Source organism: Phoenix dactylifera, chromosome 7, assembly GCF_051530095.1.
Source record: "Phoenix dactylifera cultivar Ajwa chromosome 7, Ajwa_hap1_PhDact_Kaust_v1.1, whole genome shotgun sequence".
In the NCBI taxonomy this organism is placed as follows: domain Eukaryota; kingdom Viridiplantae; phylum Streptophyta; class Magnoliopsida; order Arecales; family Arecaceae; genus Phoenix; species Phoenix dactylifera.
In genome coordinates this window covers 34,248,012-34,265,460 of record NC_143196.1, presented here as the reverse complement: position 1 = coordinate 34,265,460, position 17,449 = coordinate 34,248,012, and the positions used below count along the sequence as shown (strand labels likewise).

The 17,449-nt window shown below is 40.2% G+C and overlaps 1 protein-coding gene across 1 annotated transcript; it reads right to left on the bottom strand.

Annotated features, from left to right (window-relative positions):
• Nucleotides 1-5,614: 5,614 nt before the first annotated feature.
• SIS3 (SUGAR-INSENSITIVE 3) lies at nt 5,615-14,423 on the bottom strand. Its single transcript, XM_008784224.6, has 10 exons — nt 14,006-14,423; nt 13,824-13,862; nt 13,632-13,698; nt 13,471-13,544; nt 10,983-11,121; nt 10,798-10,890; nt 9,364-9,429; nt 7,490-7,606; nt 6,673-6,786; nt 5,615-6,222 (listed from the first exon to the last, which is right to left on the bottom strand). The coding sequence occupies exons 1-10, from the start codon at nt 14,032-14,034 to the stop codon at nt 5,809-5,811; spliced, it is 1,152 nt and encodes a 383-aa protein (XP_008782446.1). The 5' UTR covers nt 14,035-14,423; the 3' UTR covers nt 5,615-5,808.
• Between the last annotated feature and the right edge of the window lie 3,026 nt (nt 14,424-17,449).

Sequence of the window (17,449 nt, the reverse complement as noted above, 5' to 3'; positions counted from 1 at the left end):
CATTGGAAAAGAGTTTATTGGTAGTGCAGCACAACTTCAAGCCAGCTGAATTCAAAGAGTTGCGAGGTTTCATATCTATAAGTGCGTTAAATCATGTCCTCGCCCATTCGAAACGAGCCAATTCAGTTGGGTTTGATGATTCAAATTGTGGGTGCGCTATTCGACGCACACATGGTATACCATGTGCTCACCAGATTGCGCAGTACAGGGTGGAAGGTCGGCCCATTCCTCTCGACTGCATAGATCCTCATTGGAGGAAACTTGATATTCTGCCTACCCCCCCATGCAGCCAATTCAGTTGAGTTGTGATGCAGAGTTAGATTTGATTGCGCTACGATTCAAGAAGTTAGATGGGGCTTCTCAATTGCAGATGATCAAGAAGTTACGAGAGATTGCAAGTCCAGATAGTACACCTCTTTTAGAGCCTGCAAAACGGAAGACCGGTTCACGTGGGCGCGCTTCAATGAAGGTTGATACGTCTACTCGACGTGACCCGTCTGCGTTTGAGTTGGTTCTATCTGGACAGGATAGTTATTCACCTGGTGTTGAGAAAGTTACCATCCGCAATCCATCTACTCAGATTCAAAAGAGGCGGCCCAAGCAAAAGGTAAGTACCAAATATTTATTTCCTTACAATAGGTATCACAACGTCTACGGGACGGTCCGTGCCGTGCCGGTATGTGATGTGCCGATACGGGACATGTCGGGACGTGCCGTGCCGAGATGTGCCGATACGGGACATGTCGGGACGTGCCGTGCCGAGATGTGCCGATACGGGACATGTCGGGACGTGCCGTGCCGAGATGTGCCGATACGGGACATTTCGGGACGTGCCGTGCCGAGATGTGCCGATACGGGATGTGCCGTGCCGAGATGTGCCGATACGGGACATATCGGTACGTGCCGTGCCGAGATGTGCCGATACGGGACATGTCGGGACGTGCCGTGCCGTGCCGGTACGGAATGTGCTGAGACGGATAACTATTTGGATATTTCTGCCATTGTTACATATTTTCTATCATTTGATATTATTTGCAGGTTTTTCGTACTAGAGCCCAGTCACATACGCCCGTTATCTATATTGATGCTATTCCTTCTGCCTTGTGACCATACATCCAGCATATCAAGGATGTAAAAGCTGATGGGAATTGCGGATTTAGGGCAATAGCTGACTTACTGGGATTTGGAGAAGATGACTGGGTGCGTGTTAGGAAGGATTTATTGCAAGAGTTGCAATGTCATTCGGACCACTATCGCACATTATATGGTGTGGAAGGGACGATTGCTGAGATCACTCATGCATTATCATATTATGATGATTGTCCACCATATGACAGATGGATGACTATGCCGGACATGGGTCATCTTATAGCATCCTGCTATAATGTTGTCCTATACCATCTCTCGTTGCAACAATGTCTGACCTTCCTACCTCTCCGTTCTGTGCCAGTACCTCTTCTATCCCGCAAAGATATCGCTATCGGATTCGTAAATGGAAATCATTTTGTTGAGGTACTACGTTCACAACACTTGCGAATATTTAATTTTGCTTATTTAATTTTGCTTATTTATAATTTTGTAGCTATTAATATTTTCTTATTTCTAATTTTGAAGGTGTTCTTGTTGCCGGGACATCCCGTTCCGCCAGTAGCGACCAACTGGCAAAAATATCATCTTCCTTGTGCTACCGGATGGGAAAATTCATATGAAGCCCGGATTCAACAGTTCAAAGAGAGCATCTCACCTAATGTTATAATTAGCGAGACAGTAGAGTTAGATTGATTGTTTATATATGTACAATTTTTGAAAGTTGTAAATTTTTTTGGGCTCTTAGAGTCATGTACTGTGAAACTCCATCATCAATATAAATCAAAAAATATCTGTCTTCGCATTGTTAGATTGATTGTTATGTGCACTGTTATATTGGTGTAAAATAGAACGGGCCAGGCTTTACAAAGATTACACGTAAATGTACCAAAAATATATATTTTTCATTAATATCAAAATAAAGGCTCCATCATCAATCCCTATGACGCCGTCGTCGACGCGTGTACTGCTGTACGTCCGAATGAGAGGGTGCTGGATCCGAATGAGAGGGTGCTGTACTCGGGCCAGGCTCATCACCCAGAAGTAACTGATGCATCTGACAAATAGCATGAAATAGGTGCCCGGCATCTAGTGACGTAGCCTCTGAGGGACCCATCCGTACAATGTCGGTACTGATACCGAGTGCATCTGCAATACGCCGCCGGTGCATGTCAGCATCATCATGACCTCCCCTATCTCCAGAATGAGTACTCGAGCGCAGATGAGGAGGCTGAACTGCAACGTGCGTGATACGGAGATACCACTCCATGTATCCCGGTACGCTGTCTGATGGCCGGGTAACTGGGTGGCTCCTGCTCGCCTGGCTCAGCACGTGGTCCTCCCACCGCTCCCAAAGCTGATCCATATAGGAGTAATGTATCCGGTACGAGCCTGCTGTGGAACCTCTGTTGGCTCGCGTAGGGGCTAGTGGCGCTCGAGGGATGGTCTGAATACGACCAAACTGTCTAAGAACCCTTTCTGGATGATAGGGTTCTACGATATCAAGGCACTTGATGGAGCCACTAAAAAATGCGATATCAACATATGGGCGATCTCCCCGAAGCCGATGATGGGGATCCCAAATAACCTGCAAAACAAAAGGTCCATTTCAGTTTTATACTATATCGCATATTAAAAGTACTGACAAACACAAGCAAATGGTAATATGATACGTACCTCATCGATGCTCAAAAGGTCCAATGACTCACGTAGAACCACTAAATGGTCCATCGTGGTACGGGATGGAGTACCGGGCATCCAGCGGTGCACGCGGGGACTGGCATCAGTATACTCAAGCGACGGGTGAGGACTGAGTGCTGGAAAATGCTCATAAATCCATGCCTGCAGAAGCGTCATATAACCACTGATCTGTCTCACTGATGACCTCGACGCAATCCCCAACTGCCGATACAAATATGCTAAGGCAGCTGTACCCCAGGCATATGTGCTCACCCTATCCAGATCCCGCAGTAAACACAGATACGCTATAGGCACCCTGGTCCCACTCTTATCAGCAAAGAGTGTGCAGCCTAACAAAAATAACAAATAGGCTCGTGCTGCACACTCTATCCTCTGCTGGCCGTCTCTATCAGATACAGAGTGAAACTGAGTCCTCAGCCACTCCATCCTCACAGACTGACCGCGCGATGACAGTACCTCCTGACGCGCGTCTCCAGCTGACACCCCCAACAACTCCACAAGTAGCTCCTCAGCATCCCGATCACTCATCCTCTCAGGAGAAACTGCTACTGAGGCACCTGCGACAGGAATCCCTAAAATGGCGGATACATCATCCAACGTGATAGTGATCTCGCCAAATGGTATATGGAAGGTGTTCGTCTCGGGCTGCCATCTCTCTACGAAGCCCGAAATCAGAATCTTATCGGTGAATCGATAAGAGCACTGTACTAACTCTATGAGGCCCGACTGCCTCAATAGTGCTTTGAACCTGGTATTTGGTTGGTTTGAAGACCACCACTTCCATTCACCAACCTTGGCAGTATGGTTCATGCACTTTAGTGGAGCCCGTTCCTGTAATATAAATGTATAATTACTACTACTTTATAAAATATCAATAAACAAAATATAATGCTATAACAAATAAACAATACCTGTTGCCTCCAGATGGAAGCTGCTATATGCGTCCTGAAACTGATCAGGACGGACTCATCCTCTGGACCTCCTGGACATGGTCCAACGGACTCATCGTCTTCGCCCCTAGCGGGCATATCATCATGCTCTGACTCAGGAGAGGGCGATGGCATATGAGCAGGCTCGGGAGAAGCAATCCTAGCACGACGTCTCCTAGCTGACGCCGTAGGTCTAACTCTGAAGGGACCGGGATCCATGTCTGAAAATATAGAAATTCAATGTTAGGCTATATCAAAGAAAATAATTCAATTGCATACATAAATGAGAGGATCTGTTCGGCACAAAATTCAGCATGGCACGCGATTTGGCACCAGAAGCCTTCTGTTTGGCTGCACAGTGCCGAACAGAAGGCTTCTGTTCGGCTGCACAGTGCCGGACAGAAGCCTTCTGTTCGGCACTGTGCAGCCGAACAGAAGCCTTTTGTTCGGCGATCCAGTGCCGAACGGAGCACGAACCGTGAAAAAAAAAAAATGCCGGCCGGGGGGGGGGGGGGGGGGGGGAGAGCTACCTCGAGGTGGTCGTGGAGGCGCCGGCGAGGTGCTCGTTGCTCAGGAGATGGCCGGGGAGGTGGTTCCGGGAGAAGCCGGCGAGGTGGTCGGAGATCGGGAGAATGCCGGCGACGAGAGGGAGAAGGGGGAACGGGGGGTTTTGGGCGTTGCCGAGGTGCTTTGGGCGGAACAGTTCAAAGGGAGACGGAGGGGGTTTGGCCGCCGGCGAGGTGCTTGAGGCGAGGTTTTTTGGGCGGAAGGGAGAAGCCGGCGGGTGTTTTGGAGGGGAAGAGCGGGGTGGGGGGGTTTGGGGGGTGTAGAGAGCAATTTAGGTGAGGGGGTGGGGAGGGTGGGGGGTAATTTAGAAATTTTTAATTTTTTAGGGGTGTCCTTAGCAAATGGGGGGGGGGGGGGGTGTAGAGAGTATTTAATTTTTTTTTAATTTTTGGGGGGTGTCCTGAGCAATAGGGGGGGTGTATATAGAACCACCCACGTACCAGTCGCTGATGCTTAGCGACTCGGGATTTTTTTTTTTTTTTCCCATTGATGGGACTCATTGGACTCTCGGGCCGACGAGCCGAGGCCAGCTTTTTCCACGCCTCCATCCTTCCTTCTCTTTCTATATTCTCTATCTGGCTCGTCAGCTCGTGAGATACATGTAGGCTTTAGTTTTCTGAAATATTTTTTATAAAAGGATTGAGTTGAAAAGAAATGCTCAAACTGTATGGTAAGGGTCCGGCCCTGAGTCAAACACACTGGAGGGTAGAGACTTCTTCCATCCATTTTGCTCTTTTAATTTCTTCGCTATAATCACAGTAGTGAGGTCGAAGCGAGGATTTATCTCCATTTTAAGGTCAAAGCACAAGTCGAGGTCGGGATAATTGACTACCTCAACGCAACGCGGAGATATGTCTTGAAGACCAAATATTACCTCTGAGCAACGCGGAGAAAATTGGTAGAAGCACTTCTAATGAGGCACGACTCACATTGTAGTTGGCAAAAGGAGTTATTATGAGGCACAAAGTTTGTGATCAAATCGTTCTGATTGTTTTCTACATCATCTTCGGCAAAGCAGCATATCGTAATGAAAGACCATCAGAAACTAGATCGAAGTGGTTTCCCCGCTGTTTTTGTGCACGCTTGCCCTGTCGTTTAACAGGACATTTCCTTTTACCTGCTTTGGCTTCTTTAACAACTCAGTCTCACCACTAATATACTTGTTTCCTTCATCAATTTGCCCGCCTGAATATTATTTGATCGAGAAGCTTGCTTTGGATCTCATTCTGAAAAGAACCAAAGGTACAAAAAAGTGACAGAAGTAGAGAACCATCTCAGAAAGCTTTGTCCACCAGCCAGCAAGTGGCAGAAGTAGAATGAACTCCTGCAGGTTTGAAATATAACCAATACTCGAAAATATTGGCAAGATTGATAGAAGACCACGACATAATCTCCCATTAGGGAGCCGCCCTGCTTGCTCAACCACCCCTACCTTCCCCACAAAAAAAAAAAAAAACACGCACATACACAACAGAACCTGAAAAGTTAAAAAAAAAAAAAGAATGATGTTATATATGAAAATAGATCAGTGATCAGGCACTCGGTCAACTGTGTCACTGGACATCAAGGGGCCAGCCACAATTGTTGGACCCTGAGAAACAACCACTCTATGAACTCCATTCTCTAGGTCCGTGTGGCCGTCTACGTCCCGGTGGTCATCGGTGTCACCAGCAGTAGCACTCTCAGTGCGGACAGCACGCAGCAGCCCCTGCAACCGAAGCAGGTAGCTCTGGCCTGCAGGCTGTGATCGCACATACCGTCTGGCTGTCATCACCTCACTGGCTGAGGGCTGCTCAGAGTCAGCTCGGAGGTTAGAAAGTGCACTGAGATCCAGATTGGGGAACACAGAGCAGCGGCATCTAGGGCATTTTATGTTCAGTCGCAGCCACTCATCAATGCATTCCACATGGAAGTTGTGGGCACAGGGGAGCCCTCGTACCTGTGTGAATTGAAGTTTGACGTGTGAATATTTTGGTACAGAAATATCAAGCAACATAGAATTTCCTTATAAAGACTCAAGTAGAAACTGTTGATTCATTTGAACAAAGAAACAGGGATATTTCTTCATGTAATCATCTGCATGATGTTGTAATTATCAAAACAACCACATCAGAATGAACAAAATTTCTTTTGACAGATAGTTGGCTCATCAGCGATAGGTGACTATGGACCATTCTTTTATATGTAATACATCAATCTATTATATTGGTAACTGACGTTTTACACTACAATGATCAAGGGAAATTAGGCATGCTTAGTTGTCTGCAGGTAAGGTAAGGTGGAAAAGTTTCTCCTTTTAGAGAAATAAAGGTGGAAAAATTCAATGGTCATAGTTATGTGACCTATGCAACTTTGAAAGAAACTTTAGGGCTGAATCGAACTCCTTTACCTCATTCCCCACACGAAATTCCTCAAGGCAGATAGGGCATTCACTGCAATCAGTTGGGACAGCCTTCAGCCTGAACTTCGGAAGTTCTTGAATAAGCGCCTCAACTGCTTCTCTCTGCAAAGTCATTTTTGAAAACCTCAAAACGCTAGCAGATGGCAATAAATGGCATCAGTATAAAAAGAAAAAGTGAGATGATAACAAGCTCATATAAGTCATTTAAGTAGCACATAAACTTTGAGGAAATAATATCACACGACTATTGATATGTTGAGCATGAACATTTAGTTCAGAGTATCATTAGATCCTAATACAGAGAAATAGAGATTTCACAATTTAGTAGCATCTCCAAGACGATAAACATCTGCTCACAGATGATCATATCGATCCAAAAAACCAATTAACAAGAAAAGAAAAGAATAATCTTACTTGTCATCTGAAAAAGAGAGAAGCATTTCAGGAAATGCTAGCAGATGCCTATCAAAGAAGCAAACATATATAGAGGGGCAAGAGAAATGATATTAAATAATCAGGTCCGCCCATTTATTTTGACATCATAATTAGAAATAGATGCTTTTTGATTTTGTCTCTGTGTGTGTGTGTGTGTGTGTGTGTGTGTGTGTGTGTGTGTGTGTGTGTGTGTGTGTGTGTGAGAGAGAGAGAGAGAGCGAGAGAGAGATTATAACAAGAAATAATGGAATATTTGTAAACTTTCAATTTATACAATTACAAACCAGAAGGATGAAATGAGCATATGGAACAAATCAAGAAGAAAATACACTGCTACTACAAATGGTAACTATAAATTATTCAGATTTACCTGAGTTGCTGTTAAGTAAAGTCCTGGGTGATATGCAGTATCCTGGCCCATTCCCCTCATTTCCTGACCAGCTGCTTCAAATGCCCAATCAGGCACACGAATCATGTCAACCAGAACCTGAAATACCCACCATGTTAAATAATATATTTCCTATTCTAAAGAAATAAGAGTAGGAAGTAATGCATTAGCTTTTGGCTAGTTTCCAGACAACCAAGCTTTTTAGTCCAGACATCATCAACACTAAGACTGAGCAACCAGACCTAGTATAAAAGTTCAGGATGTATCTATTTGAAGTTGAATACTTGCAGTAAAGCTGATAAGGGGTAGTCAGACCTAATACAACCTCATACAATTATAACCTTCCTCCAAAGTTTCTGTCATGCTTAAAGCACCTTTTTATTTTTTAAAAGTGATCCTCCTAATGTTGCCCAAAGAAACTTTGCACACCGATAAATCAATGCAAGTGCAGGGGCACCTAAGCCTGTGTGACAGCCAAAAAAATGTTTTCCAGTGCTGTGTAAACCTCTCTTAATAGAGGAAAAACTCAGTAAGGTAGACAGTGAACAAAGATTGATAAAGGGCAGTCTAATGCATGAGGCTCCCACCACTGCAGAGTCTGGAGAGGGTCAAATGTATGCAGCCATACCCCCATGTACAGAGAGGCTGTTTCCGTATTTTGAACCCGTAACACCTGTCACAATGGAGCGGCCGTACCATTGTGCCAAGGCTCACCCCCTCAAGGTTGATGTGTCCTTATATTTCCCAAGTTACACTTTGGATTCTGTGTCATCAGACATTACCTTTTTTAACATTCAGTTGATTGGTAAAATCGAAATTAAAGTGCAGTGTACTGTTACCCCTTAACAATTTCAAACTAAAACTTTTATTGCTATAGATTTTAGTCACAAGTGTTCAATTTTTTCCTTACCAAAGTAGTCAACAAAGCCACCCACCGCTAGAAGTTAAGATTGGAATTCCAATCAAGTAAACTTCAATGCTAGCTAAGAAATGACTTTGTGCTCTATATTCCCTGAAAACACCTATACTACTGAAACATTTAATGTCTCAATTGATAAGGATGCTTCAATTGTCAAAAAGGTTATGCTGTCCCTGTGTAATAGTAAGATCATGAATCCAAGAGTTTGGAATTATCAATTCTATGTTGCGATGTGATTTGAAGAAGGCTAAGTTGGCTGATATGAAAGTAAAAGTGATGCACATAAGACTGATGAGATAGTGAAGGACGAAAAGATGTCACGAGGACTCTGATTCATTGATACAGCATAGAAATATTTAAAATATCAGAAATATAATCACTAAGCGTTCGCATGTCAAGAAAGACAGCGGCTTTCTAGCTAAGGAGAGGACAGATAGACGAGTATGAAGTAACTCTGTTGTTTACACGACCTTAATAGCACAAGAAAAAGTTACATGTTTCCATCTAGTTATATAGATCAAAAGCCAGCAGTTCAAGATTTCCATGATCAAAAAGATATCAGAAGACATCAATAGTTTAACATATCTCAGCATCATCATAAATTCGTGCTCCCAGTGTTTCCATAGGTGAAGAAATATGATAAATTCATGCAACAAAATAAACATGTAAGCTCGAATTATCTCCCAACAGAATCACAACATCAGACCTGATATACTAAAATTTCATACTTCAAAAGAGATGTCCGTGCTTCTTAAAGTTATAATTTGTTAAAATCTTCAGAGTTCTAAATAGCACCTATTGCTTGTTTAATAGAGCTAGTTGCTCCTGTGGGTTCACATTTGGCCTTCTATTTATAAAGTACTTCTCGAAACACATGGAGAACAGAGAATGCCTGCAAAAAACTTATTCATCAGGGTAATTCATTAGGAAAACTAACCCCATATTCTGAAATTGGAATTCCTTGTTGTGCACGTTGCATATGTGCATGCCTTCGTGTCAGCCACTGCAAAGAACATCAAACCATAAGCCTGGAGGGCAAAATTTTGTCAATATAACATAAGTGAAATGCGCCACTACAAAACCCACCTGATTTAACTATACAAATGCTCATAAGGTACATCAAACACAAAATTAGATTTATGAAAAAAAACAAAAAACCGAAGATCATACATGATATGCAACATCAGATTCATAGGTATGATAGAACTAGAAGGAGAATTAATTATTTGTCGTATTTCTAGACAAGGTGACTTAAAAAGATAAAAAGTAGAAATTAGATCCTACCATCAAATTATCCCAGGCAACACCAAGAGAAACTAGATTTTTCTTTTTTTCAGTGCCTTATTATTTTTCATCTAGGATAGTTAAAATGTTCTGCTACATGAATAAACTGTCAGATTATTGCGAAACCATCTGGCTCGACAAATTTCATAGGCACCCACCTTCTAAGAATAAAAGAAAGGAAATATTCAATTTTATCAAAGCTAGAAAAAATTATAAGAAAAATATCTAATCCATGGAATTTGGAGGAATAAATCTGAATATCTTTCCTCATTCTATTGAAGATCATGTTATCAAGGTTGGGAAACTCAATATGTCGACTCATGACAGTTGAGTTATTTTCCAAGGCTAGAAAGTCAAGATTGCAGATGAATCAGCTAAGGTGATACTAGAATAAATATATTGTTACATAAAGATATTAAAATATAAATTTAAGGTAGTAACATATATCGATGAAATTAATGAAATGTACAATTCAAATGGTAAGAAAATGCACCATTGCCTTTAGATGTCAATGTCTACCGATATTTCAAACTTTGGCTTTCAAGGAACATTGGGCAATCTAGGCCAGCAGAAAAAGACCAGCAAAATAAAATACTGAATTACTTTTTAGCAGGAGTCTCTGTAAGTTCAACATTTTACTTCTGGTATATAGCTCAGTTGCTTGACAAGATAAACCTTGAGGTTTTGGGTTCATAAGATTGAGTTGGAAATGATGGAGAAACAGAACCAAACACACTGCAATATGGAACATTTATTAAACATGCATAAAAAAGAAGGGCACTAACTTAATGGACCACTTCTCTCTCTGACTACTGAAATTCTCTTTGAATAGTAAAATATGGTTGTTTACATATAACAAGCAAACTATCAAAGCTTGAATCATGTCACAGTAACGACCTGGAGACATCCCCAAATGCAAGGAAACATTTCAAAGCATGCACAAAGATACTCAGTTTTTCAGTGCCAACACTTGTGGCTAGGTACTGAACAAGATATTCATCAAAAGAGATCATCTAACCTACAAATTTATGCAGATATTACCTTAAAACGAACCAATTACCAGTCAGGGTTACAGAAGACAACCAACCTTTCCTGCAGACATGCAAGCAATGCAAACTAGTCCACAATAGCTGAAAAGCAACCAAATAAGAAAACCCCATTTTTGACCTTCCTCAGGCAACTGCAACCGATAAAGATGATGCATGTAATTGATTAAGTTAGTGCATATGTTTGTCTCCATGAACTTACATAGGTCTATAAAGGAAAACTTACACAGCTCCTAGCACTAGTGAACCATAGTGTGCCAATCACTGTCCAAACCCAAAGAAAAGGATAGAGAAGAAGGACGAGAACTGAAAGGACCACAATTCTCCCACAAAAACGGACATATCTCTGCTGCCATCCAAGATCCCTGAAAGAACATTTCAAATAAGAAACTATCTCATTGCAAGCTTTTCAAGTAAAGCAAGTTAATACATAACCAGCATTACAATTACAACTATGAAAATAAATAATAATACATATACATTGTTCTACAACCTGAACTATCTAGAACTTGTCTCCAACTTAAATAACAAAAAACCTGGAATGTATTTGTTTAACTAGAGGAAATGGGGAGTTCTGGTTCTGATTGTCTACTGGTGCCTTAAATTGGAATGGGGAAAAAATTCAGAACCACGTTCATTAAAAAATGCTAAATTTATCTTAAAAAAGGACTGATACTCTGCTTTTGTTAATAACATCAGGGAGGCACGAATCTACATTTACCTATGTATATCCGTACATATTGTAAGTATGTTAGTTTCTAAAGCAGCTAGATATGTGTCAGATATAGCATAACAAACATACAGTACATTCTACCTTATCAAGATAATGATATGTGAATACAGAAAGTGCAATTCAACCAGAACATCATGGGACTTCCATATATATGAAACGAAAATTTTAAAAAAAGTTTAACCAACCTCAAGGAAACCTCAGTGGTATCATACAAAAGCAAATAGAATTCAACTGCAACAAAACAAAATGAGGTACTATACTGACCTGAGAGCGCCATCAAACACAAACACAGCATTCAACAACAAAGGGCAAAACTGATACACACTGATCCTGCTTGACTGTTTCTAACTTGATTACTAGTACTACTCCTGATATATGGGGAGGCATTACTATGTGCACTGCTCAAGCATTATCAAAGCAAACTCTAATAGGATCATTCCCTATAAGGACTTCTGAATCAACAATTAGAGAGCAAAGCAAGCAAAAATAACAACAAAAACAAGACCACTCTCAAATGCTTTAGTTCACTGTTTTCATTCAGCTGAACAAGATGAATTTTCTTCTCATCCCATCTAAATTCATTCAGATGGAAATTTCATTGGGTTTTCTCAATTCTCTCCCCAAAGAAAGAAGGTGCCCTTTGATGGAAAATACAGCAAATTGAGTCATTATGAATGTTAATTTGACTAATGTTGACCTCGCTCAAAAGAAAAACAACATCATTCTCAGAAATCAAGCCATTATTCAAGTTAACAACTAAGCCAGTAACCTTTGAAGCTTCCTGGAACACAAATCCCCAGCTACCTCGTTTTTATTAGTTAGAAAGGACAAGGTATCTCATCTTTACTCTCCTAAATTCTCTCTCTGCAGGCTCGGAGCAATTTTCCACTGAGTTCCACTCATGGGTCACAACCCAATTCCATTTTTTGCCACTAATAATACATCTGGCAAGCATGTTTGCAATTCTTTTAGGTGGATAAACTGTCTCAGATCGTAGTTTTACCAGTAGTGCTGAAATCAAGCTTGAGCATGGATTGGATCCTTCCATGTCGCATATAAAACTTAAAATATTATAGAAAATTTTACTTTCTTTGTATTAAAAAATATTAAATTTATCATCTTATTGGTCTCCATGCTCTCCAGTTCACTTGTGGCAATTCTGGCTGTACGCAGGAAGTAAACTATACATCTCAACCGGAGCATAGTTTATGAATTAAAGATGTTGGAATAAAGTATCAGTACTTCTGTAACAACATTTATAGACGATAACAATAATAGCGAAGTTAGATGAACAATTTATGAAGTTTCTAATGCTTTATTTGGCTGATTTCACACACTGGAAGAATGTTCTTTTCATCTTCATCAAATTTTATTCCACGATGAGATTAACTCTCCCAAAAATTGAACCCAACTTTATGTAATATCTCATTTGAATCACTGATGAGCCATGAGGGTTTTATTTACAAAGTCCTCTCTCTCTCACTAACAGTCACATTGAGACTCATAAATATCATCGAATAATCAACATGTCATAGAAATTTAGAAACCTAGGAATGGCGCCAAACCATTCAAAAAAGGAATACAATTTTCAAATTCCCTTCCAGGCCAGCCTGGATTGAAGCATGTTTTAAGTATCTGTCTTATAGGCTCATTCAGTAAAATATTAAACCAGTAAAAGACTGTGCAAAATAGCAATGATACAAGAACCCTTAAAGAATCATTATACCCTATTGAAGTAAAAAATGCACTGTAAATTTGACATCTGTTAGCATGCTGTGAAGTCACCATGCATGAAACATCGATATCTAATATTCTTGACGAAGAAGATGAAAAAAATTACTGATTCATTGCTGTGCTTCAAATCATGTATCGTTAATCTTTTAACAAATGCACATAGTATTCGATAATCATTCCAACATAAATAATAAAAATCAATGTGACAATAGGAAAACAAAAAATAACTAGAATGTAAATCCCTTACAAGCCCATTCCCGCAGCAAGCCCATTGTCAACGAACATCAGAAGCCGAAATATGAAGACAGTGGTATAGTCAACCTGAAAGAGAGTCATCTCTAAGTTCATTCCGATAAAAGCAATTGGAATTCTACATACCCGAAAGCTGCAAATGTATGCGTAACTCACCACAATCCATATATGCAACGGATGGGTACACAGATGGTACCTTTTCCAGTTGATCGAAACAATGATTCTGACAAGATCCCGTCAAGAATTTCAAAAAAATTAACCAAATTCATCTAACATCAAAACATCTTCTTGAAATATAGAGAAACAAAATTTACAACATAAATCGCCACAGTGGCCACTGAAGGATACACACTTGTGGCGAGCATCGACAAGAAGAACCCATCGTACCTGTAAACAGACAAAGAAAGAGAAACAAGAACGATAAATTTCTTTGAGTTAGAGGGAAAAAAGATTGAGGGCAGCTGCTGTAGGCGAATTCCCATCATCAAACAAAGAACCAGGAGAATGGGGGGCGCAAAGATCAAACTCACCACTTGAAATCGACTCCCCTCATCGCCATCGACCCAGGGTTTCATCTAAACCCTAGATCCAGAACAATAATCGCCTTCATTCACTCTCTCCGCCGAGATCAAGGGGAAACCCCGGAAAACCTCGCCAAATCCCCCAGAGCTCCGCACCGCGATGGTCGAGACCCTCGAATCCCCGAACGAAATCGAGGCGAGAAAATCCGATACCAAAACAAGAAGCAAAACTTTTGTGGGGGAAAAGAAAATGAGAGGAGGTGAAGGGGTTTTCCGGGACAATAAAATAACGGCTGTTATTTAAACGGGAAGCTGCTTTTAAAAAAGCCGAGTTTTGCAATGATTCCGGCCAGATGGAGGCACGATGGAAGCGTCACCGTCAAGCCAACGACCATAAAACCATAAACTTGAATGATCCTTCTTTGGTTCTCCAATAGACTTTCATGTAGTTTTACACTTAAACAATAAAAAAAAGGAAAAAAAAGAAAAATTTCGATGGAGTGGTATCATGTGTTGGCTTGAGCTGGTTAGATGGAGTGGGGTCCAATGGTCCATGCATTTGGGTGAGCAATTGAGTGGAAATAATTTTGTGCTGGTCCACCTCTTAGCCTGATTGAGAGATGTCATGGATGGATAAAATCTGCACTGTTTGATGATATGAAAGAGAAGCCAAGGCACCAATATGTGGTGATCAACTAAAAAAAGGAAAAATATATATATTCCATTTTATCTTCTGCTTGCAGGATTTTGCTACATCAATTATTCATGCATAGTAAGATACTGGCATGTGAAGCTTTCAAAGCGAATTTACAATACTTATCGCTTCGCTTTTTGGCATCAATTTTTTACATTATTGATGTGAATATCTCTGAATAACGTGATTTTTTAATCTTGAATGCAGCATACATTTACTGAATTTATTAATATTTGAGGGAGAGTCTTGGTGCAATTATAAGATTACTTCATTATGATCTGATATCGCGGACTCGAAATATGAGAAGAATGATCTCTTCGTATATACTCGTAAAATAAGATAATCTTTATTTACTAATATTTATCCTATGCAATGCAATGCATGTTAAATGGCATATTTTATTATTATAATTTTGTCAAAAAAACGGATGGAGGTAGGTACCAAGCTTTTGCATTTAGAGGGGTCATGAGAATATTATAGAAGTTGACCTCTTAGAAAGATATTGACTATTCCAAGGTATTTGCCTTGCGTATAGTTTTTTTTCCTCACTCACTTTACAAAGGAAAAAAAAAACCACATTTATTGTAGGTAAAAAGGAAAAATATTTGGCTAATACATGGCCGCCCATAAGATAAGTTAAAATTTTGTAGTATGATAATGATTTGGCAAATTAGTAGATTTTAAGTAGAACTATCTATGTTCTTTTATAAAGAGAGAACTAACTTTGGGTTATTAACTATTTCTAAAAAGTCGGTTGAAATTAACCAAATCCCATTGGTTTATTAAGTTTCTATTGGTCCACCTATCTTACTAGCTTCATTTGGCAATCTTGTTGCAATGGATATGATGGGAAGAAAGAGAATCAATAATTGAATAGAGTTATGATGCATGGAAATACATGAGCGATGCCAAAATTATTGGTACCATTCATTATATAAAATAACTAGTCCTTTCTTATTCTACATTCTATTCTACATCATCTACGTAACAATTATTTGCTCTAATGAAACCTATTTAGCACACCTATCTTTCAAAATCAACCAATGATGCTATTTGTATTTTCTTTTCACTTTCCCATATTAAATGTGATATGTTATTGAATTGGATGGTATTTAAGAGCATGTCTAGTTTCATAATTAATGGAGATAGTTTTATAGTTTTTTCCTCATTGTTATGATGAAAAACAATTTGAGAGATAGTATTATTAACTAGGACTATATTTAAATCAGATGAGATTCATGTTTTCTTATGTTATTAGAGTTCATCAATTTTTTTCATAGATTGAATAATAATTTCAATAGTTTACAAACTTTCTACACATGATACTACAGAGAAATTAAATGACTATATTTTATAGAGTTTTCATATATATACATGCTCTGTTATCTTGAGATCAATGAATGCAACGACTCTCACAAATTATGATAATAACTTGCTCAAAAGATGGGGAGGTGTTTTTCTTTTCTGAAAAAATGATCAACAAAGTGGATCATGTCCATCTACTTGCACCCATTGCATTATAATGTGAATTTTGAGTGATTAGTAGTGCTATGCGTGCGCTATGTTATTCGACGACAAATGATGAATTGTAACTCAGTTTTGCATTGCCCATTCATACCTACTGAATGCAAGCCATTGCTACATATAATCTTTGTATTTGGACAAGTCATCTGTAGACTATTCATTACCTATTTCTTGGTGTCATACAAGTATAACCTATGTCACTTTTAATGTTCTGGATCTCCATTGCTTTCACCCTCAACACAGTTTTTGCTAGCTTAATTATTCTCATTCTCTTGCAATATTCACATTATCAAGTTTGACCTGCTAATCTTCTTTTATTCCATTACGGTTCTCTTCGCCATATCAAGGAATGATATTTAACTTGATCAAATATGCATGGAATTAAACTTTTATCGAAGTGTTTCACAACCTTCCATGCCTCAAATGGCCAAGTGATCAAACCGTCAAAACTTGGGTGCAATACAAAAAATCGTGAGCTTGGAGTATTTGATTAGCGATCGAGATTACTGTGATTCACAGCTTTTTGCTTCATTTTCTTTTTTTTAGTTTGATTAGGAGGGAGGATACTTGACATTGATGTTTATTAATGAATTCGGCAAAGTCGGTCTTCCATCAACGGTCCAGAGTCAAAATTTCCACCGAGTCCACCACTAAAGTCTAACATCATCGCGGAACCACAATTTTTAACGGTCCCGATCGGTCCTCTCCGGGAATCTTCGCCCCGCCTACTCTTTTGGGTCCACGTGTCTTTGACCGAGCTTTCGCCAGTTCGCACTGTCCTCCGAGCCCCATCGCTTCCAAGAAATGCAAACCGTCGGATAAGCGTCAATCCCGGAAATCGAACGGTGAGGATCATGGAGAGGAATGCACGCCTCGGGAGAGGAGGAACAGGTTAGTTAGGATAATCCGGCGGGGCAGTGAACGCGTGGGTCCCGCGGGGCTCCCGACCATTTCCCTCCTCTATTTTCGTGCTAAGCGGGTGGAGATGCACGCACCGGTCTTGTCGCTTGCAATGGCAGCCCCGTAAATTTCTCCCCTTTAAGTGGCGTCTCTGAGAACTAATTTCACTTCCATCAAGAAAGATATATTTATTAAACACCCCTCAAAATCTGTCATATTAGAGTATGAGCCTTTGTGGACAGCAGTTTTTTTTTTCCCTTCCTGTTCTGGGTGAACTACATTACATACTAGAAACTAATATGGGTGCATTGCGTCAGTCCAAAACTCTTGTTGAC